This window comes from Sapajus apella, unplaced genomic scaffold (assembly GCF_009761245.1).
Source record: "Sapajus apella isolate SASKATOON/1434 unplaced genomic scaffold, GSC_monkey_1.0 scaffold2, whole genome shotgun sequence".
Taxonomy (NCBI): Eukaryota; Metazoa; Chordata; class Mammalia; order Primates; family Cebidae; genus Sapajus; species Sapajus apella.
Genome location: NW_022436942.1, coordinates 12809897 through 12834454, shown reverse-complemented (window position 1 = coordinate 12834454; position 24558 = coordinate 12809897). Strand labels below are relative to the sequence as shown.

The window sequence follows — 24558 nt, the reverse complement described above, 5'->3', positions numbered from 1 at the left end:
AACTATAGCATTAATATATTGACCTTATCCAACATGTATGTAGTTTTCAGATAGATAATGATTTTTTAACACTAAGTATTAAATTTGCTACAGGTATTTTCATTATTTTGATTTAAACTATAAGAGTAGTGTCAGATACATGATATGGGTATGTCAATAAGAAAAAAACATTAACTTCTCTGCAAGTTATCCTTAGGATACCCCAATCTCCTAAAGAAATTTATGATGTGGGTCACTTTCTAGTTGACTGTTTTTTCAGCAGTTGAGGAAAAAAGGAGCAAGAAGATAAATTAGGTGTATTGAATGGAGAATTATGCATGAAGTTTTAATAGAGAAGAATTCAAACAGGAAAATATGCAATGGGAGTACATTTACATGGTTATATGCCTGTCAGGTCATTTGGTATGCAAAGGCTTGTGTTTGCGTTAAGCTGGTGGAGAAGCTGTTATTTTCTTTGAGTATGTATTCAAAATGCACCTGTAAAAAAAATGAAAGTTTTTTTTAACTTCTCTGAAAAAACTGTTATTTTATTTTAAATACAAAATACATTTGACTTCTGCCAACAGCTTACATTTTAAATAATGCAGTTTGTACTTGCGCTCATTATCTGCAATTAGAATCCTCGAAAAGTGTTTAGTGTTTATCTCCCCAACTTTTAAAATTCATTCATTGTAACTGTTAACATTTTAGTGAATAGTGGAAACCCTAAGTCAAATTCAACAAAGAAATTAGCTTTCTGGAAATCACCACTGAACTAGGTAGAGAATCCTCAGCTATTGTGCTGAACCACATAATGATGAGATATACTCTTTTCTTTCCAGCGTTAGGTCAGACTCAAATGTTTTCCTTTTAACTCAGACTAGTCTAAGGAACACCCTGCTGGCAGTCAGCACAGTATCCTTTCTCTTATACTAAGGCTTAGTTTATGCAAATTACCTGTTTATACTAGTCCTCAGTGTCCAAGTCAAGCAAGCGTCAGAAGCTCAGGCTTTTTCTTTGTGATAATATATTTAAAAGAAATATTTCTCAGATACTCGGGGTGGCCTAGGGTACCTTTTCATCCAAGTGTGATGAGAGTCACGTGTTCTCATTTCCTCTTTCCTATTAGCAAGAATGCAGAGAGCTGAGCAGTGTGTATGTGTGTGTGTGTGTGTGTGTGTGTGTGTGTATGTGTGTGTGTGTGTTTACACCCTCTCATTTTAAGATGTAACTGGAACCAAGACCCAAATATAATAGTGTGTGGGTTTGCTTCAGGCAGGGAATAACAGAGCCAAGTCTAGAAGTAAATGCAAGGTTATGTGTAGATTTGTTGACCTTGCTGTTTGCCCAGCTGCAGGGTGACTCCCTTTTCATTTCCCAGCTGCTGAGCTGCTTCCTACTGCTATTTTATTTTTCTTTTAAACTGAAGTAGCCAACCAAACTTCTCCCAGACAGGTTCAATAATTACTAAAAACAGACAACTTTCTAGTTACTCACGGCTGAGAAAAAGCTGCCAGTGCTTTGTAGTTTACCCCTTACTTTGTTCTGGCTCTGTAATGTCTTTGACGTGATTTACTAGCTTACATTTTTAAGGAAAGCCATCATCAGATTTTATGAAAATAAGTAAAGGTTCTTCGTTAACCCCCTTGTCTTACTCTTCAAAATAGTCATCTTGAGAATATGTGTTGAGTTGAACCATAAGAAAGTGCTGATTTTCCACCTTTTTAATAACCTACAGAAAGAGCAATTTCAATATGGGTTAACCTAAATAAATATATTTATTCCAATGATGCTTCCATGTCTCAAACTATTTAAAAACTCATCTCTTGAAATAAGAAAAATCAGATTCATTACTTGAAAACATTGCATTATTCTCAACTTCCTACACCTTAGTTATAAAATTGGCTCTGAATAACATGGTTATTTGCATATGAAATGAAGTCTGTCTTCTGCAGAAGAGAATTTGACATCATTTATAAGAAAGTTCTGCCATGAATGTTTAGCACTGGGTGCCGAGTTTGGTTATGCTCCTTGATACATCCTTGGCATTGGAATCATCATACCTTACCTGTGTTGTTTCTTTTAAGGAGCATAATTGTGCTCAAAATATACAGATATCTGACTACATATGAAAGCATACTGAAATTATAAGGGAAAAATTATGATTTTCTGGTAAAATCTGTGACTCTGAAATCTGTTATTCTCTTGTATCTAAGAATACAGAGATTGCATTCAGATTCATAGATACTGTTATAAAAATAATGAATAGCTTGTTTATTATTTGAGAAAATATTTATCAAACAACTATGTTGTCTGAAATACTTTCAGAGATAATGCTATGGATGAGTTTGCTTTAATTAGCTGAGTGTAAAATTGGCAATATATTACTAAGTCTCAAAAATGTGCATATGCTCTAACCCTGCAATTCTATTTCTGAAAATTTGTCCTAGAAAATATGAACACAATTTTGTACACAAACATTTTTTGTAACAATAATATAACCAAAATATGTAATAATTGAGGATTCATTGTATAAATTTTACATTATGAAATTTTTATGTTTTATATATCCCTAAATTAATTAAAATTCAAATTACATATGTCATTTCTAAGAGAAGAAATTAGATATACATCAAAGGTTTACAGCACAACTTTTTAAAGCAAATAGTCGAAATATCCTAAAGTTTTTAACAGTAGGGAATCAAATATGGCACAGTCATATAGAAAAATACTATGTAGCACTTAAAATTATGTTTAGAAGAATATTTAATGATATAGGAAAATGTGCTCTGATATATAAGTGGCAAAGGACATTACAATCTAAAAATTATAAATACAGGAAGAGGTCGTCTCCACTGCTCTGTGTCCTGTTCTCCTAGACGGCTAGCTTGTGTGGCCCTGTGACCTGCAGGTGTTGGAGATCCACAGCTACGACGCCAAGATCCCTTGGAAGCCTAGAAATGGAACCGTTGACATTTGGGGATGTGGCCATAGAATTCTCTCTGGAGGAGTGGAAATGCCTGAACCCAGCACAGCGGAATTTATATAGGAATGTGATGTTAGAGAACTGCAGAAACCTGGCCTTCCTGGGCAGACAAGCAACCTCATCAAGCAGTTCCCTGACACCACAGCCAGGTAAATCCACAAAGACGGGAAAAAACCAGCACAAAAAGATGAAACTATCAAAGACCAGAACACCTCTTCTCCTTCAAGGCATCACAACTCCTCAACAACACAGGATCTCAACTTGATCGAGGAGTGTGATGAATGGACAGAAACAGGCTTCAGAAGGTGGCTAATGACAAACATTTCTGAGCTAAAGGAACATGTTCTAACTCAAAGCAAAGCAACCAAAAACCTTGAAAAGAAGTTAGACAAAATGCTAATTGGAATAACCAGCATAGAGAAGAACATAAATGACTTGATGGAGTTCAAAAACACGGCACAAGAGCTACATGAAGTAAAAACAAGTTTTAATAGCCAGATTGATCAAGGAGAAGAAAGGATATCAGAGATTGAAGATCAACTCAATGAAATAAAAAGAGAAAGCAAGACAGGAGAAAAAAGAGTGAAAAGAAATGAACAAAGCCTCCAAGAATTATGGGATTATGTGAAAAGACCTAATCTACACTTGATCGGTGTACCTGAATATGATGGGGAGAATGAATCCAAGCTGGAAAACATGTTCCAGGATATTATCCAGGAGAACTTCCCAAGCCTAGCAAGGCAGTCCAAATTTCAAATTCAAGAAATACAGAGAACTCCCCAAAGATATTAAGAAGAGCAACCCCAAGGCACATAATCATCAGATTCACCAGGGTTGAAATGAAGGAAAAAATGCTAAGGGCAGCCAGAGAGAAAGGCCAGGTCACCCACAGAGGGAAGCCTGTCAGACTCACAGTGGATCTCTCTGCAGAAACCCTACAAGCCAGAAGAGAGTGGGCGCCAATATTCAACATCCTTAAAGAAAAGAACTTTTAACCCAGAATCTCATATCCAGCCAAACTAAGCTTCGTAAGTGAAGGAGAAATAAAATCCTTTACGGACAAGGAATTATTGAGAGATTTTGTCACCACCAGACCTGCCCTACAAGAGCTCCTGAAAGAAACACTAAGCATGGAAAGGAACAAGTACCACTGCAAAAGCAAACCAGTTGGCAAAGACCAAAAATGCAATGAGGAAAATGAGGCAACAAATGGGAAAGAAAACCAGTCAGTAACAAAATGGCAGAATCAAATCCACACATAACAATATTAACATTGAATGTAAATGGCCTAAACACTCCAATCAAAAGACATAGACTGGCAAACTGGATAAAAAGTCAGAACCCATCTGTGTGCTGTATTCAGGAAACCCATCTCACATACAAAGACACACATAGACTCAAAATAAAGGGATAGAAGATGATTTACCAAACAAATGGAGAACAAAAAAAAAACAGGAGTTGTAATTGTAGTCTCTGATAAAATGGACTTCAGCAAAGATCAAAAGAGACAAAGACGGACACTATATGACGGTAAAAGGATCAATCCAACAGGAAGAGCTAAGTATCCTAAATACATACGCCCCCAACACAGGAGCACCCAGATACATAAAGCAAGCTCTTTTTTTTTTTTTTTTTTTTAAAGAAGAAAGAAAAAAGAATAAAAAAAAAATGAAGGAGAGTAAGAGGGAGAGAGAACGGCGGTGTTGCTTTATTGCCCGGGCTAGAATGCAGTCTAAACATGGGTATGCCTATAATTGTGCTTAACAATAGAGACATGAAAAAAAAAATGAGGGAAGAAAATAACAAACAAGCAGCCAACCAATATTTCATTTAAACCTGTATATAGGTGTGATGTGATACTGATAAGAGTGTATATTTTGTGTATTTAAAGTGGAGAGTTCTATAAATGTTAATTAAGTTTAAAAAAAATACAGGAAGAGCTCAGTTTTTTAAAGAGAGAAATAATATATGGCATTTTATTTTATTTATGTATTTATTTATTTATATTTTATTTTATTTTTTTGAGACAAGGTCTCACTCTGTCACCAAGGCTGGAGTACAGTGGCACAGTCTCAGCTCACTACAACCTCCGCCTCCCAGGCTCAAGTGATCCCCTTGCCTCAGCCTCCCAGGTAGCTGGCTCTACAGGCATGCACCACCAGGTCCAGCTATTTTTTTTTTTATTTTTGTAGAGACAGGGTCCCGCTGTGTTGCCTAGGCTGTTCTCAAACTCTTAGGCTCAAGTAATCCTCCCACCTTGGCCTTCCAAAATGTGCTGAGATTTCAAGCATGAAGCCACCATGCCCTGCCCTGAATTTAGTTTTAACTAAGTCCCCTTTTCTCACTACCATAGCCAGGCATATATGGCATTTTTAAAGGAAGAAATGTGTGTGTGTGTGTGTGTGTGTGTGTGTGTGTGTGTGCATGTGTGCGCGTGCACACGCATATTTATGGGTATGTATTTTGATAGGAAGAAGGCTGGAAGGCTGTATACTAAAATCTTGATAGTGGTTATCCTTGATTGCTTTTTATTTTATTTATTTATTATTATTATTATTTTTTGAGACAGAGTCTTGCTCTGTCACCTAGGCTGGAGAACAGTGGTGCAGTCTCAGCTCACTACAACCTCTGGGTTCAAGCAAGTCTCCTGCCTCAGCCTCCTGAATAGCTGGATTACAGGTGTACCACCATACCTGGCTAACTTTTGGTATTTACTAGAGACAGGGTTTCACCATGTTGGCCAGGCTGGTCTTGAACTCCTGACCTCAAGTGATCTGCCCACCTTGGCCTCACAAAGTGCTGGGATTACAGGCATGAGCCAGCATGCCCAGGCTATTTTTCTTTGTTTTTTTGTTTTTGTTTTTTAAAGAAAATAAATGTTTTCTTGATTGAACATAAAGTATTTGTGGTCAGAAAAACAATGTTTTTTTCAATTCAAACTGTGTATGAACCTTAATATTTACATTTTTGACTTTGACAGGTAGATTTTATACAATAAATTTACTTTAATAATGACTGTACTGATTTAGGTTTGGGTAGGGCTAAAATTGATCTATGAATAAATGGTTTATTCTGCAAATTAATAATGTAGAGGAGATTTTACAGAAATACGTTTAAGATAACTTTTCAAGTACATTGAAAAGTATGCATAAGACTCTGTAAATCATTTTCTTATCAAATCCTGTCCCCTAAGCGCCTTTTCCTAGTAGATGAATTTGCATATTTCTGTGTGCTTTATGTAGAAGCAGTAGTCCATAATTCACTCATTTTACTAACAACCTGACTTTTCCCCTCTGCCATTTGGAAGGTGGTATGTATATCGTATATGTCCTGTAAATGGTTCCCATTTACTCTCTAAATTACAGACAGACATCTTGTAATGATTTGGGTCACTTTTCCACAGGTGATGAAAACATACCATATGTATCATGCAGAGAGCATCAGTGCAGAGAGTAAGCTGAAAGAGGCTGAAAAACAAGAGGAAAAGCAAATTGGAAGATCTGGTGATCCAGTGTTCCATATTCGACTAGAGGAGAGACATCAACGGCGAAGCTCTGTAAAGAAAATTGAAAAAATGAAAGAAAAAGTAAGTAAAAAGATATTGCAGAGCTCTTCTGCCTTCATTTGAGGAGACAATACTAAGAACACTGATGCAATAGCTGATATCCACACATTGTAAATTATTGTGAAATGACATGCATTTCCTCCCATGGGAATGAGAAATGTCTGAGAAATGTAAAAATCATGTAATAACAGCTGGACATCATTTAGTGATGAATGCCAAGTATTCAATACACAGTGTGGAGAACTTGAATATTAACAAGGAGATTTCATTGCAAATGGGCCTGAAGCCTAAATACATTGTTATTATTCCCCATAGCTGGGTAATTTTAGTTTGCTATTTAAATCAGATTCAAAATGTACTTTTGGCAGAGGACTTTGAGGGTCATTTTTATATGTGGAATAAATTCTTACGGTTAATAAAAATTCATGTATGTTTCTCTGTCTTGATTAAAAACGACTTTGCTTTCTTTCTCAATGCGTGGATCTTCTTCATTCCAGAGACAAGCAAAATATTCGGAAAATAAGCTAAAATCAATTAAGGCACGGAATGAATATCTCCTAACACTTGAAGCCACCAATGCCTCAGTTTTCAAGTATTATATACATGATCTTTCCGATTTAATTGATGTGAGTATTTGAAGTTTTTGTCTTTTCCATATTAAAATGAAATTAACAGTAACTGTATTTCATTGATTGGAAAATACTATCATTTCTTAAGACTTATTTTGTGTAATACTCAGAAAGAAAAAAACACTATTGTTTAAATTATACGTGGTACTAAGACACTATCAACTGTAAGATGCATGTGGAAAAGTGTGTATCCTAAAACCATTGAAAAATAAATGGTTAGATTCTGTGAAGCTGCGAGAAGCCTGGTAAACTCAGCTAAAATGAGGCCCAATCATGTGCAAGTTACATACTGGCACAGCCCTAACTGCATTCATTATTCAAAATATATTTATTGGGCCCCCACTATCGTGAGATGCTGAAGCTCTCAGAAACCATATGCAGTCCTTACCCTCTGGGATTTAAAGTGGAGAAGACAGACTTAAGAAAATGACTACATGAATGATTACTTTATTATAGTTGTGATCATTACTGGGATGCAAAATAGAGTTCACATAAACGACATTTATAGATGTGTCTAAGTCTCTATACATTGCTTTCATAGGGTATGATATAAAAAAGCAGTAATTGGGCTTATTTAGCACTCTCCAAATATGTATTCACTATTATATGTTTGCAGCGTTTACTGCCATTATTCCTGAACTTTAACCCTCCACCTCATTCATTCATTCTTTCATTCAGAAAACATGTACTGAGTAGCCCAGTCATTGTGCTAACATTGTAGGAGCTGCAAAGATGAAACACAAAAATTCTATGTCCAGAAATGCCACTACCTGCAAATAAAAGATAACAAGTGATTAAGTGCCACAAAAACAGCACAGATAAAGTCATCGATGTTCAGAGGGTTAGTGGCTGAAATTTTATTCATATACTGCTTTGTATTGATTAGAATCGACAGTTTTATTATAAAATATTTTATGGCTCATAGTAGCCATCATAATTTAAACACGGTAGGTTAAAACAACTTCATTTTTTTGGTGAATTTAAGTTTCATGTATTTAGCTATGCCAAACCATTTAGCCACAGTTGGGGATTTCTACAAAATAATTGTTGAGGGAGAGGATTGTTTTTTAGCTTATTAACACTCTGAGGTACCTCTGTTTTTTTATTTTTATTTTTTTAAGCAAACACTCTGTCTCACCCTGTCACCCAGGCTTTAGTGCAGTGGCAGTATCTCGGCTCACTTCAACCTCTGCCTCCCAGGTTCAATTCTTGTGCCTCAGCTTCCTGAGTAGCTAGGACTACAGGCGCTTGCTACCGCATTGGCTAATGTTTGTATTTTTAGTAGAAATAGGCTTTTGCCATGTTGCCCAGGCCAGTGTCGAACTCCTAAGCTCAAGTGATCCACCTGTCTCAGCCTCCAGAAGAGCTGGATTATAGGCCTGAGCCACTGTGCCTGGCCAGCCACCTCACCCAGCCTCTCATGTGAATTTTTTCTTTTAGTCTCAAAACAATTTTATCCAATAATATCATAATTTCTTTATATAGAGCCATGTAATAATAAATAAAACCTGGGAAATCTTTCTCTTTTCACTTATTACAAAATATTTCATTTAAGTAATCACTGATTATTTTAAATGCAGAAACTTTTTGTATTGTTTTAAATACTTACATCTTCCAGCACCGTAATGAAGTGAAAGGAACTTTTTCTGTTACACTGCCCCTAGATTTCCTGAATAAAAGATTTTACTCAGTTTCCTGAGTAAAAATAAAGAATTGTATGACCCCAGCTTTCAAACAGGTTTCTGCAAGGTACACAGAATATAAAAGAACTAATCCTATGTAACTTCTTTCTTGCTTTTTTGTTTAGGGCTCATTTTTGGTGATTGGAGTACTTAATTAAATCCAAACCAATTTTAACACAAGAAAAACTCTCCATGTATCGAAAAGTATTTCTTTAATACTTACAAGGTACTAAGCACCATTCCTAACAATGGGAATCCAGCAGTGAATAAAATGAAGGCTTCACCTTTATTGACCTTATGTATGAACTGGCAGACAAACTATAAATGAATTTATATTTATGTATATACAAGTACATGTACACACACACACACACACACACACACACACATAAAATAAGTCACGACAATGCCATACAGAAAAATGAAACAGAGCTATGGAGGTGCTTCTTTTGATGGGGTGTCCAGGAAAAGCCTGATACTTGAGCAGAGGAGTGAGCTGCAATGCCATGCAGCTATCTGGGGAAGGAATGCGTCACACAGAAGGACTGGCCTATCTAAGGGTGCAGAGGCAGAGGTGTGTCTTGCCATCTCAAGATGCTCACAGAGAAGCAAAGGAGGCCAGGATGGCTGCAGCTGAGCGAGAGAGGAGGAAGGTGCCAGGAGATGAGGTTGGCGGAAGTGCTATCACTTAGGGTCTTTCGGATAGGGAAGTGCTTTGAATTTTGTTCTATGTGTGATGGGGGCCATTGAAGGATTTTTTTGAGCAGAGAAGTGACATCACCTGGGTTACATTTTAATGATTCACTCTGGTAGCTAAGAGAAATAGACTAAAGGAGTCTAGAGGACACAAGTGAAAACAGGGAACTATAACAAGAGTGTTTGCAGTTGCCCAGGCTAAAGATGATGCTGACTTGGACTGGTGTGGTAGCCATAGACCTATCTAAGCAGTAAGACCAAAATAGATTGAACATAGAGCTCACAGGAATTTGCTGCCATGTGTGAAAAAGAGGATAGAAATGACTGCTAGGTTGAGGTCCTAAAAAATGACTCCTGGGTTACTGAGATAGGGGCCCCAGGGGAGAAGCAGGCTGAAGTGGGAACAGTAGCCTTGCTGTGCCTGGGAAGACTGAGATACCTATCAGACATCTATGTGGAGATGTAAAGCAGCATCTTCAACATTCTTGGGATATATCGGACTGGAATCGCATGTCAGGATTACGAGAGTCATCACCATCATTGTCATGGATATTTATTGAGTGCGCTATGTAAACAGGCAGCATAATCTCATCTAATCATCACAACTCTCTGAGGTAAATAGTGTTTTCTCCATTTTATAGATTGAAAAAACAAAACAAAACTGAGATCTAGCTAGGCTAGATAACTTGCCTAAGGTTATGCGGCCAGTCAGAGGTGGGCTTCAAACCCATACTTTTTTTTTTTTTTTTTTGAGACAGAGTTTCACTCTTGTTGCCCAGGCTGGAGTGCAATGGCTGGATCTCAGCTCACTGCAACCTCCACCTCCTGGGTTCAGGCGATTCTCCTGCCTCAGCCTCCCCAGTAGCTTGGATTACAGGCATGCGCCACCACACCTGACTAAGTTTGTATTTTTAATAGAGATGGGTTTCTCCATTTAGTCAGCCTGGTCTCGAACTCCTGACCTCAGGTGATCCACCCGCCTTGGCCTCCCAAAGTGCTGGGATTATAGACGTGAGTCACCGCACCTGGCCCAAACTCATACATTTTTAACCTCCAGATCTAATTGGCTCTGATCAAATAAGTAAATGTTCAATATGCCAAGTGATTTTCTGTTTTTAAAAAAGTTGTTTGATTTTCTGTTCTTGTGTCAGACACTGCATGTTCTCACTCATAGGTGGGTGGCGGGGGAATAGGAGAGGGACAGCGGGAGGTGGGGAGTTGGGGAGAGATGGCATGGGGAGAAATGCCAGATACAGGTGATGGGGAGGAAGGCAGCAAATCACACTGCCATGTGTGTACCTATGCAACAATCTTGCATGTTCTTCACATTTACCCCAAAACCTAAAATGCAATTAAAAAAAAAAGTTGGACTTTTGGAAGATCAGTCTTAAATTGAAAACATGAACAATTCTCAAATAATATAACTTAAGAAATTAGAAATAAATGATATGAAATTGGTTTGTTGTATATTCAACTGAAATTGAGTACTGTCTTACTGAAAGTAATTTTTCTATTCCTTGACTCATTTTTAAGGCAATTAGAGTGTGAATATGTATATTCTAAAATGGTTGCTTATTTTGTAGGAATCCAATTTGCATATATAGTGGTGATCCTAACAACCATTAAGCTTGACCCTTCCTGGTGAAAAGGAAACAGGTTGATTATTATGCAGAGGTATCTAGAATTCTTCATGCTTTGTGAGTTTATTTAGCAAAGTACATCTTACACTGAGCTATCTAATAATGAGAAGAGCTGTAATGCCTCCAGCGAGAAAAAGTCAAGACAACATTTTTAGTGCACAGCATTGTGTATGTGAAATGACATGAAAGGGAGTAAATGTATCTTGATAAAATCAAAGTATTATAAAGAGTTAAAGAATTAAAGTTGAGACCTTGTTCTGTAAACCGCCAATTTCCCTTTAGCTTCCCCTCATGTCGGTATCTGTTTCTTTTCTAACAAATTTTCTATGATGAAGCAATATGAATGCATCTATTGATACCACAGAAAAGTCATAAATTTTCCATAGAAACTATTACAGAAGCAGTACATGTGTATTGTAAAAACCTAGAAAATACTACAAGCAGATATAAAATGACCATTTTTTTAATTTTAATTTTTAATTTTTATGGTTATATAGTAGGTATATAAATTTATCAGGTACATGAGATATTTTTAAACAGGCAAACAATGCATAATAAGCATATCAGGGTAAATGGGGTATTCATCACCTCAAGCATTTATCATTTCTTTTTGTTACAGACATTCCAATTATATGCTTTTAGTTATTTTTAAGTATACGATAAATTACTGTGAACTGTAGTCACCCTATTGTGCTGAAAAATACTAGCTCTTATTTATTCTATCTAACTATATTTTTGTACCCATTAACTATCCCCACTTCCCCACCACCCCCATAACCATCCTATCTCCATAAGTTCAATTGTTTTAATTTTTAGCTCTCACAAATGAGTGAGAATGTGTGAAGTTTGTCTTTCTGTGCCTGGCTTATTTTGTTAATACTTTTTGTCTTCCACTTCCATCCATGTTGTTGCAAATGACAGGATCTCGTTCTTTTTCATGGCTGAATAGAGCTCTGCTGTGTATATGTACCATATTTTCATTATCCATTCATCTGTTGATGGGTACTTCCAAATCTTGGCTATTGTGAACAGTGCTGCTATAGCTCCCTATTTTCACTTGTGTCCTCCTGATGCCTTTATTCACTCAACTGCCAGAGTGAATCTTTAAAATGTAACCCAGGTGATGTCACTTCCCTGCTCAAAAAAATCCTTCAGTGGCCCCCATCACACATAGAACAAAGTTCAAAGCCCTTCCCAGTCCAAAAGACCCTAAGTGATAGCACTTCCACCAACCTCATCTCTTGGCACCTTCCTCCTCTCTCACTCTGCTGCAGCCATCCTGGCCTCCTTTGCTTTTCTGTGAGCATCTTGAGATGGCAAGACACACCTCTGCCTCTGCACCCTTAGATAGGCCAGTCCTTCTGTGTGACGCATTCCTTCCCCAGATAGCTGCATGGCATTGCAGCTCACTCCTCTGCTCAAGTATCAGGCTTTTCCTGGACACCCCATCAAAAGAAGCACCTCCATAGCTCTGTTTCATTTTTTTGTATGGCATTGTCGTGACTTATTTTATGTGTGTGTGTGTGTGTGTGTACATGTACTTGTATATACATAAATATAAATTCATTTATAGTTTGTCTGCCAGTTCATACATAAGGTCAATAAAGGTGAAGCCTTCATTTTATTCACTGCTGGATTCCCATTGTTAGGAATGGTGCTTTAGTACCTTGTAAGTATTAAAGAAATACTTTTCGATACATGGAGAGTTTTTCTTGTGTTAAAATTGGTTTGGATTTAATTAAGTACTCCAATCACTACCAAAAATGAGCCCTAAACAAAAAAGCAAGAAAGAAGTTACATAGGATTAGTTCTTTTATATTCTGTATACCTTGCAGAAACCTGGCAGACTTAATGTTTAAAAACTGGGGTTATAAAATTTTTTATTTTTACTCAGGAAACTGAGTAAAATCTTTTATTCAGGAAATCTAGAAGTAGCCTAACAGAAAAAGTCTCTTTTATTTCATTAGGGTGCTGGAAGTATTTAAAACAACACAAAGTTTCTGCATTTAAATCAAGTGATTACTTGAATGAAATACTTTGTAATAAGTGAATACTTAACATATTGTCTTTCAGTTTCATCCATGTTGTTGCAAATGACAGGATCTTGTTCTTTTTCATGGCTGAATAGAACTCCACTGTGTATATGCACCACATTTTCATTATCCATTCATCTGTTAATGGGCACTTCCAAATCTTCGCTATTCACAATATTTTGTTTTGGTTACTCAAAAAACAATTGGAAGTTGCTTCCAAATCTTGGCTATTGTGAATAGTGCTGCAGTAAACATGGAAATGCAGATTTCTCTTCAGCGTAATGATTTTCTTTCTTTTGGGTATATACCTATCAGTAGGATTGCTAGATCATGTGGTAACTCTATTTTTAGTTTTTTGAGGAATTTCCCTACTGTTCTCTATAGTGTCGGTACTAATTTACATTCCCACCAACAGTGTACATGAGTTCCCTTTTCTCCACATCCTTACCAGCATTAGTTGTTTCCTGTCTTTTGGATAAAAGCCATTTTAACTGGGGTGAGATGATATCTCATTGTAGTTTTCATTTGCATCTCTCTGATGATCAGTGATGTTGAGTACCTTTTCATATACCTGTTTGCCATTTGTATGTCCTCTTTTGAGAACTATTTAGATCTTTTGCGTACAAATTTTAGATTTTGTCCTATTGTGTTGTTTGAGCTCCTTATATGTTCTGGTTATTAATCTCTTGTCAGATGAATAGCTTACAAATATTTTCTCCCATTCTGTGGATTCCCTTTTCACCTTGTTGATTGTTTCTTTTGCTGCACAGAAGCTTTTTAACTTGATGTAATTACATTTGTCCATTTTTGCATTGTTTGCCTCTGCTTTTAGGGTGTTAACTCAAGAAGTCTTTGCCCAGACCAGTTTCCTGGAGAGTTTCCCTGATGTTTTCTTATAGTAGTTTCATAGTTTGAGATGTTAGATTTCAGCCTTTGATCCATTTTGATTTGATTTCTGTATGTGGTGAGAGATAGGGGTCTAGTTTCATTCTTTTGCATATGGTACCGTGCTTTCCCAGAACATTTATTGAAGAGACCTTTCCCCAGTGTATGTTTGTATTAGTCCATTATCACACTGCTATAAAGAACTGCCCAAGACTGGGTAATTTATAAAGGAAAGAGATTTAATTGACTCACAGTTCCACATGGCTTGGGAGGCCTCAGGAAACTTGCAGTCACGGTGGAAGGGGAAGCAAACACATCCTTCTTCATGTGGCAACAGGAGAGAGATGTGCCAAGCAAAGAAAACCCGCTTGTAAAACCATCAGATCTTGTGAGAACTCATTCAGTATCACAAGAATAGTATAAGGGTAATTGCCCTCGTTACCTTCTACTGGGTCCTTCCCATGACATGTGGGGATTATGGGAACTACAATTCAAGGTGAGATTTGGGTGGGGACACAGCCAAATGATATCATTGTTCCTGGCACTTTTGTTGAAAATGAGTTTGCTATAGATAGATGAATTTATTTCTGGGTTCTCTGTTCTGCTCCACTGGTCTGTGTTTATGCCAGTACAATTTTGGTTACTATAGCTTTGGACTATAATTGAAGTTAGGTAGTGTGATTCCTCAAGATTTTTTCTTTTTGCTCAGGATGGCTTTGGCTACTGCAGGTTTTTTGTGGTTCAATATAAACTTTAGGATTATTTATTCTATTTCTGTGAAGAGTGTTATTGGTATTTTCATAGACATTGCATCAAATCTGTAGACTGCTTTGGGAAGTATGGACATTTTAACAATATTGGTTCTCCCAGTCCATGAACATAGAATATCTTTCCATTTTTTTCATGTTTTCAATTTCTTGCATCAGTGTTTTATACTTTTTATTGTAGAGATCTTTCACTTCTTTGGTTTATTCCTAGATATTTATTTTATTTGTAGCTATTATAAATGGGATTACTTTATTGATTACTTTATTGATTTCTTTTTCAGATTGTATCCTGTTGGCATATAGAAATGTTGATTTTGTATCCTGTAACTTTGCTGAATTTATCAGTTCTAATAGTTTTTTGGTAGAATCTTTAGCTTTTTCCAAATGTAAGATTATATCATCTGTAAACAAGGATAATTTGACTTTTTCCTTCCCAATTTGTATGTTCTTTATTTCTTTTTCTTCTCTGATTGCACTATCTAGGACTTCCAGTGATCACATTCTTACCACCTAAGATCATCATTGTTAAAGCTAGACTTTCTCTGTGTCTACATATACATATTTTTAAACCAGAATGAGAGTATGAAATCATATTTCACATAGCACTTTCTAACCTACTTTATAAAATCAGTGACCTTCATCCTTCCATCTCAGTAGATTTTTGTCTCATCTAATATATACCTCATTTCCATTTGTGACCCCAAGGAATGTTTCACAGCTGATGTGTATAGGCAAGACCTGATTTAGGATTACACATTAGGTCTGGATTACACATTATGTCCTTTAAATTTTTTTTAAACTAGCAAAGTTCTTTGTTGAAAAGACATGGACAGTTGTTCCTCAGAATACTCAAGCTTCTGGATTTGCCTGTTACCTCCTTATCATGTCATTTAGCCTGTTTCTTTATCTTCTATATTCTTACAAGTTGAATTTTATATAAAGGCCTGTTGAATTCAAGTTAAGCATTTTGCAATAGAATACATCATAAGTGTGTTGCTACATCTTATTTTGGCATACCACAATATATACTTAACCCACCAACAATGATGCTAAAATTGCTGTCTTTGGGTGATGTGACTCTGATTTCCTACATCTTATAGTTAAGTCTTCACTCCTTACATCAAACTATGGATATTTTACAACCTCTCAGATTTGGATCTTACTACATTGAAAATCTGCTAATTTGGAACTCAGCAACATCTGAGCTATAATTTACTTTTGGTCAGCAAAATTCTTTCTCACAGTACAAATTAATAATGTAAACTAAAAGGGAATAACAATTTTTAAAATGTTTTTAAGCACTTCAGACTCATCAGTTTATATATATATCATTGACACTAATGGAATCTTCTTTTGTTAACTACTTCAGCTAAAAATTTTAATAATTCAACACTTTGATAAGTTGGTCTTTTCTATATATATTTAAAGGTGATCTAATGGTTTTCAAAATATTTAATAATTTCGATTTTTATCTATTTGAGATAACCTTTACCAATCAATATTAGTTTTAATTACTAAAGTGCATTCTCTCTTTCTCTCTCTGAGAAATTGCTACCAATGTAGAACATCTCTAATCATTTATAAATAATGGTTTTTGGAGGTCGACTGAAATTATTTTTAGTAAATCTTACATACTTAATGAATGAACATTACGATGAGTGCCATCACTGAATATAACTCCTTCATAAACTTAGTAGGTAAAAATTAACTTCTTGATCAGTCCAAATCAAAAACATTAGATATCAGAACTCTAATGTTTATTGATATTGATGGTAATGCAGTGAAGAAAATGGCTCAATTGTTAACCAGTACCTATTCTTTTATTTCAGCTGAAAATATTTGAATGTAGTGTACCAAACAAAGTCTGGACACTTCTGGGTACTCCAGATACTGAATTATGTCTAGGGAGAAGGGAAGCAATTGTGATTGGGGAGGGGGAACTTGGAGAACTTCTGAAATATCAGTAACATTTTATTTATTTAAAAGGAACATAAGCCAGGCATGGTGGTTTACGCCTGTAATCCCAGCACTTTGGGAGGCTGAGGCAGGCAGATCACTTGAGGTCAGGAGTTCAAGACCAGCCAGACCAACATGGTGAAACCCTGTCTCTGTTAAAAATACAAAAACATTAGCCAGGCATGTTGGCAGATGCCTGTAATCCCAGCTACTTGGGAGGCTGAGGCAGGAGGATCATTTGAACCTGGGAGGCGGATGTTGTGGTGAGCCAAGATCACACCATTTCACTCCACCTGGGCAATAAGAGTGAAAGTCAGTCTCAAATAAATAAATACATACATACATACATACATACATACATGTTTTGTCCTTTTCTATAAGTATGGCATATTTTATACTTAAAAAAGAAAAATCAGGGAATTACTAAAATGATAAATACATGCCATAAATATGTTTAAAGCTTACCAATATACTTGTACCTGCCAATCTTTTAATATTATGATTTATCTTTTTGTTCTCTGTTTTTACTATGCATTATATGCTTTTAATGATTTATCTACTGTACAGAGTTCAGAGTACTCTTCCTTTACACAAATCACTTCCATTGTGTATTATCTATGATTTCTAGTTTTGAGGTTTTTTGGTGTGAAGAAAAAAGTATTCTGGACATTTACAGTATTTTTACAATCTTGCACAGTTGTTACACCTTTGCCTCATCTAATTTTGTTTACTCCTGAGTCTTTCCAACAATGTTTTAGACTTATTTTATCAGTTTATTTAATAGTTAATTATAGTTATAATAAATATAAATGGCACAAATATTGCACGGTCTATTCTTGGAGGCATACAGATGAATTGTTGGAGCAGAAATGTAGAGGAGTATTAGAGAGCACCTACTGGCTGTGTGTGTTCACATTGCCATTGGCATTGGTCACTATGCTTTAGAGAAAGGGTGGATAAACTTTTTCTGTAAGGGACCAGATGGTAAATATTTTAGGGTTTGTGAACCCATGTGGTCTGTGTGGCAACTATTCAACTCTAGTGCAAAAGTAGTCATAGATAAGTAAGGAAATGGGTGTGATTGTATTGCAGTCATACCTTACCAAGTTGTGGGCTGGATTTGGCTCACAGGCTCTAGTTTACCGATCCTGATTTATGAAATGAAGCAATTGTTAGTTAAGCTGGAGTATCACTTAAACAGAAGACTGTTCAGAGTGTTTTTCCTCTGTCTCTAAGAAAGTCCTAAGTAAATTTTAGTTTGTAAAGTAACAATCTCCTAGTTTGGAATCAAGTGGGAAGTGGAACAGAGTGTTAATTTCACAACAAATGAGGACTTTTAGATTGTAGTTTTTGTAAATAATAGGTTAAACATCTGTGATAATTATTATCCCCAATATTAAGTGCAAAAGAGCCTATAACTTATTATCCTGTAAGAATTAGGATGTGTTACAACCAGAAGAAAAATAATACAGTCAACAAATATTTGTAATTGAATGCTGAGAGTTCCAAAAGATTATGAGTTGCTAAGAGAAAAGAATTAGAGTAGAGTACAAGTCTTTATGCTAGGATTCTCTGATATATCATCAGGTTCAACACTTGAAAATATGGAATTCTTAAAACAACTAGTTTTAAAATTGCATTACTGATAACATAGTCTCTTCCACTTCAGTTCCACACCTTCAAAATGTATTCAGAGAAACTCAGTCTTCAACAATAAAATTCTGTCAGTGCTTTCTCCCAGAGCACCTGCCCAGTAATAATAAAATATTTGTCATCCTTGCAGTACAGTTTCATGGTCTCCAATTTCTCCCTATAAACATCTGCAGGTTGGTTAAGAGCCTGAAAGATAAATCTTTGTTATTATTATTATGGAATATTGCCAAGGAATAATTCCCTACTCCAGCCAGTTTTCTTCATAGAAATATCTGTCACATGTGTTTTATTTGCCATTTATTAAGAATAAGATTGGAGTTAGATTGTATCTTATATTGCATGCCATCCTTTCTTATCATTTCTGCAAAATCAGCTATGTAAAAGCTTTTAACCTTATCTATTTTGTGTCTTGGGACATGTGTTTAATTAAAAAGCAACTTATTAAGAGTTCAGAGTTTTCTTAGTTTGACTTTTCCCCCATATAACAGTATTAAGATTTATCAATGAACACCTGTCCCATTGTAGTGCTGTATTCCTCATTAGACCTGAACTCTATTAGGAAGATTATGGAGAGATCATGTTAAATGGGTTAGGATATTGTGGTAATCATGTAAACTGATTTAGGCATGGTTTTATCCCTTTGTGATAGAAAGGGTATTTAAAAACTGAAATGAGTTGGATGACTGAAGTAGTTGGTTTTTAAAGTTCTTTACAGTGGAGGTTCCAGGGGCCTTTGTTAAAGGAAGATGCACTGATTTGGTTTCCTCCTGCAGCACGGGCTGTTCCTTCTCTTTTCTCAGTCTCCAGTGCTCACTTGTTCTTTCTGGCTGGACTTCTGAATGTTGGGAGTCACCTGAGGCATGATCTCTTGCTTCCTTGGCCTAAATACCATCTGATGGCTCCTAGATTTTTACCACCAGCCTTGGCCATCTTCCTGGGCTTCAGATTGGTACATCAACTGACTACTGGGCATCCCTAACCAGTTGTCTAATAGGCGTCTTGCACACGTAAAACACTAAACACACAACTTTTTATATCCACTTGCCCTACTGTTATCATCCTCCACATACATAACAACTTTCTTTTTAGTCATGTTTTACACCTCAGAAAATAACACCACTTTCTGCCCAGTAGCACAAGCTAAAAACCAGTTATCTTGTTCCACACAGGTAAAGTTGTCAGCAAATCCTGTCATCTCCTAAGTGTCCCAAACCCTGCCACTTCTCACTAGCTGTACTCCCAGTTTCCTAAATAAAGCCTCTTCATTCTTTGCCTGCATTATTGCAATAGCTTCCTAAGCTTCCAATCATGTGTTCCAAAAATCCATTCTATTCCCAAGAAGCCAGAGTATTAAAAAACATAAATCACAGGAGTTTGAGACCAGCCTGGCCAACATAATGAAACCCCATCTCTAATAAAAATATAAAAATTACTGGGCATGGTGGCAGGTGCCTATAATCTCAGCTGGTCAGGAGGCTGAGACAAGAGAATCACTTGAATCCAGGAGGTGGAAGTTGCAGTGAGCCAAGATCGTGCCATTGCACTCCAGCCTGGGTGACAGAGTGAAACTCCACCTAAAAAAAAAAAAGAGAAAGTAAAACATAAATCAGATATGTCTACTCCTATTTCATAATCTCCAAAGACCTCCCATTGTCCTTAGAATAAAATCCAGACTATTTACCAAGACCCTATATGAACTGATGCCCATCTGCATTTAGTGTCATCTCTTGCAACTTTTCCCTTACTCACCGTGCATCAGGTACATTGGCCTTCTTTGTTCAGAACCACAAAGCTTTTTCTCGTCGGGGGCTTTTGCACCTTTTGTCTGGAACACTCTTCCAGAGCATTGCAGGACTGACTGCTTCCTTTCATTTATGTTACACCTCAACTGCCCTGTATAAAAGGACAACACCCTTTCCCCTAACACTCCCTATTCCTTTGACTCTTTAGCTTATCCATAGTGTTTACCATCTGGCCTGTATTTAATTGGGTTTGGTTTGCTCGCTCTCTCTCCTCTCCTATTTGATTCAGACTGGTTACAGAGATTTTAGCCTGGGAAAATGAGTCTAGTAGCAGCCCCTGAAGGAAATGATTGTCCATCAGTATATGGGTGGGAGATGTGTTAGGCAGCAGATGATTATTTGGCCAACTCATTGGCTCAGGCATATGCAACTCAGTCCTCCTGTTTGCTACTTTGTACCCATTCCTATCACACAGGTGGACCATTTTGATCTTCTCATTGCTCAAGAGAAAACTCAAAACAACTTTTTCTAAACGCTTGGTTACAGTTGTTGAGACAACAAGAAGGGTTAAATTGTCAGCTAGCTCTCTGTGGACCATCAGGAATCCAGATATGAAACTGGTGTGTAAAAGTTGTCTGTAGAAGTTTAGACGTCTGGTTCAATCCTGGAGCTGCCTATCTCTCACAAAATATGTTTGTGGTTTCTAGGGTGAAATTCTGTATGGTTAGGAAAATAGAGAAGGCCAAAGAGATAGTTAGGCAGAAGAAATCTGCTTTCTTCATTTGACTATGTAAAAGCTCAGAACTTTTCTATTTCTGGCCCTTTGAAAGATACCCCTGGTCATGTGAAAGCTGTTTTTATAATTCACTTTGCTTAGGTTGCACTAGTTTGTAAAAAACCTCAAAATAAGGACTGGATAGAGTCTATACCCAATATCTGTGGCTTTAGAATGACCAAAAGTAGGCTTATTTAAACCCAGAGATAAGACCCTGGACACGAGATCACGAAAGTCTCTCAACAGAGGCCACAGTATAGAAGTGAATGTAGAATAATTCTGCAGAAGAGTTATCCTTTGCATTATCATGACAACTGCTGAATTCTGCAATCACATGGGAGCCTGAGGCTGCCCTCCAGTTACTCCAGGGCAACCCTGGCAAACGACCTTGGCTGCTACTGTTCTTGAAACGTGAATGTCAGACTTGTTTCCCATGCAGTTCCACTATGGTAACTCCCATTTTATGAGCAAAACTTCTACCCCACTAGGGCTCATATCATGGAATTGCACCAAAAAAAAAAAAAAGTATTCTTCATGCACAGCTGTGATCTAGTTAGACCTAACATGACACGTTATAGTCACCATGTTATTTTGGCCAGCTCTCAGCATTTCTCACAGTCCTCTGTACAGATGGTCCCCAACTTACACTGGTTCAACTTAGTTTTTCAGTTTTACAATTGATTTATCTAAACGTAACCCCATTGCAACTAGAGGAGCATCAAGACTTACAGTGGTTCAAATCGCAACTTTCGACTTTCCAATGTTTATTGGGGCACTAAATGCATTCTTAATTTATAATATTTTCCACTTAACAACAGGTTTACTGCGATGTAACCCATCATAAATTGAGGAGCATCTGTACTTGGATTTCATCTTCATTTTGATACTATTTGCAACTCTTTTGCCTAAGAAAATTAGCCTACTGTGATGATTTAGACTAATAACTACTGGAATCTGTCTTGACAGGTTTTCAGATATTTTAAAAATATACATATACCCTTCCACTTCCAAAAGCCTTTTCTTCCCCAATTTTAATCCATAATTTTGTGTATCTGTTCAGCATTTTTCATCCATCAGAACAACACTGCTTTGTTTTCATGAAACCTTGTGTTGGTTTCTTATGTACTTTCATCACTAAATGCACTTAGGCTATAACTCAGCTCTTTGTGCAGAGGCTGACTTTTCATATTGTCATTAATAATTCGTAAGCTCCATAGAATTACTCTAGACCTTTTTAACCAAGTATCTTGAATTTTAACACATCCAGTGTCATTTCAGCTTCTAGTTTAGGGAAAAAAAAAAGATTCAGTGACTAGCCTTGCTGTCTCAGGAGACCTTGAATAAGAATTTTCTTCTTTCTGTATCTTGTTTCTAGTTCAAGATGCCTGAAAAGCCTAGAGTGTAGAAATGCTGCCTATCAGAAGTAACAAAATTAGGCCAATTAAGTGATCTCACAGAGTGACAAGCACCATAGGGGTCAGAGAAGGAACTTTTCTGTCAAAACTCATCACAGAAGCCTCCCAAGGGTAGCACTTAAAGCTCCAAAGACACCTGGGGAGGCTCCTAGATCAGTTACTAAACAGCATGCACACTCCTCCCAGCCTAGGAGGAAGCCACATTGAAATTGTCTCTCACTGGGCCCAGACCTGCAGAATCCACCTGGCTGCACTGGCTATGGAAACATGCACTGATGCTTCTGTAGTCTTCACATTTATTTCCCCAAAGAAGCTACACTTAAAATTTTGAGCCAAGTCTCGGAGTAATGAAAATTTAGTATGTATTTTTCAGAGCTCCAAGTCAATCTGGTTGGGGTTAGATTGCTTTCTTTCTTTCTTTTGTTTTCTTTCTTTCTTTTTCTTTTTCTTTCTTTCCTTTTAAGAGATTTGGGTTTTTTTTCTGGAAGGGGGAGGCTTTTCTCCTGATTTCATTCCTCTCAATTTCAATTTTTTAAGTCCCATTGGGATCAATACTCATAAAATAAAATAGCTTGTCTCATCTGCTTCATTATAATCAAGTAGAATCTGTCTTCTTTGAGAATAGTGAGATGTTTTTAAACACTGGTACATCTAAAAAAAAAAAAAAAAGGTCATTTCCTTTGCAAATTTGTGTTTTCATTAAATGAGATGTTCTTGAAAGATAGAATAATTTTTCAGGTCCTCTGATGTGTATAAACCACTGCACAGAACCATTATAGATTTTGAGAAGGAAGAGGAATACAAGAAGACTTTGTTCACCTGGGACCAGAATTTCTAAATTAACCAAAATGAATCATTCTCTATATTTGAGTGCAGCTGATTCCACTGGAAATGTATTGATGAGACTGATTGTTGCATTTCACAATTGTATTTTACTTGTATTTGTAATTATGATATCACAGCTACTTTCTGATTTTTTTTTTTTTTTTTGAGTCGGAGTTTCACTCTTGTTACCCAGGCTGGAGTGCAATGGCGCAATCTCAGCTCACCGCAACCTCCGCCTCCTGGGTTCAGGCAATTCTCCTGCCTCAGCCTCCTGAGTAGCTGGGATTACAGGCACGCGCCACCATGCCCAGCTAATGTTTTGTATTTTTAGTAGAGACGGGGTTTCACCATTTTGACCAGGATGGTCTCGATCTCTTGACCTCGTGATCCACCCACCTCGGCCTCCCAAAGTGCTGGGATTACAGGCGTGAGCCACCGCGCCCGGCCCTTTCTGATTTTTTCAAATCATCGTCTTTAATCAAGTCTTTTTTCTGTTTAGGGAAATAGGACCCCCAAAAGACAGGGTTGCAGGCTCATTTTACTTGATGATTGTTTTAGGGCAGTGCTTCTCAGACTTTTAATGTGCATATGAATCACCTGTGTATCCTTTTTAATCTTCAGATTCTGAAATAGGTCAGTAGTGAGACTCGGGATCCCTTTATGTTTTTTTGATACAGGGGTCCCACTTGTGGCCCAGGCTGGAGTGGAGTGGCATGATCTCAGCTGACTGCAACCTCTACCTCCCAGGATCAAGTGATTCCACCCAGCTCACCCTCCTGAGTAGCTAGGACCACAGCACCTGTCCCCATACCCGGTTAATTTTTTAAATTTTTTGTAGAGACAGTGTCTGACTATGTTACCCAGGCTGGTCTTGAACCTCTGGGCTCAAACAATCCTTCTGCCTTGGCCTCCCAAAGTGTTGGGATTAGAGGTGTGGGCCACTGCACTCAGCCAAGATCCTGCATTTCTAGCAAGCCCCCAGTGATGCCATTGCTGCTGGTGCACATACTAAATTTTAAATAGCAAGATTTCAGAATATCTTTACTTTAAAATTTCAAATGTAATAATTCTGAAATTGTAGGGTAAAGGTTAGAATTAAGTAGGTTAGTTGTAAGGACCAACCTATTTAATTGAATTCCAAGGGTGGAATTAAGTAGGTTCTAGGGACAGGTCAGTGATTGAATGTGTACCTTCAGAAAGCAGATCCAGTGGTTCCCATCCTGGTAGATACATCCTTTGTACAAACATTGATTTCTTTGTGACTTCTCCACTATTTTAACAGCAAACTAACAGAGAGCTTAGGTTCAAATTCCTTGAGGTTGGAGATAGT

At 37.0% G+C, this 24558-nt stretch overlaps 1 protein-coding gene across 3 annotated transcripts in view; it reads left to right on the top strand.

The window, feature by feature from the left end:
• Positions 1-24558, top strand: part of SRGAP1 (SLIT-ROBO Rho GTPase activating protein 1) — a 320796-nt gene that overhangs the window by 205039 nt on the left and 91199 nt on the right. For all 3 annotated transcript variants that reach the window (XM_032288591.1, XM_032288590.1, XM_032288592.1), the window contains exons 5-6: positions 6369-6551; positions 7028-7156. In XM_032288591.1, coding sequence (XP_032144482.1) covers positions 6369-6551; positions 7028-7156 — 312 coding nt within the window. The remainder of the gene's footprint in view (positions 1-6368; positions 6552-7027; positions 7157-24558) is intronic.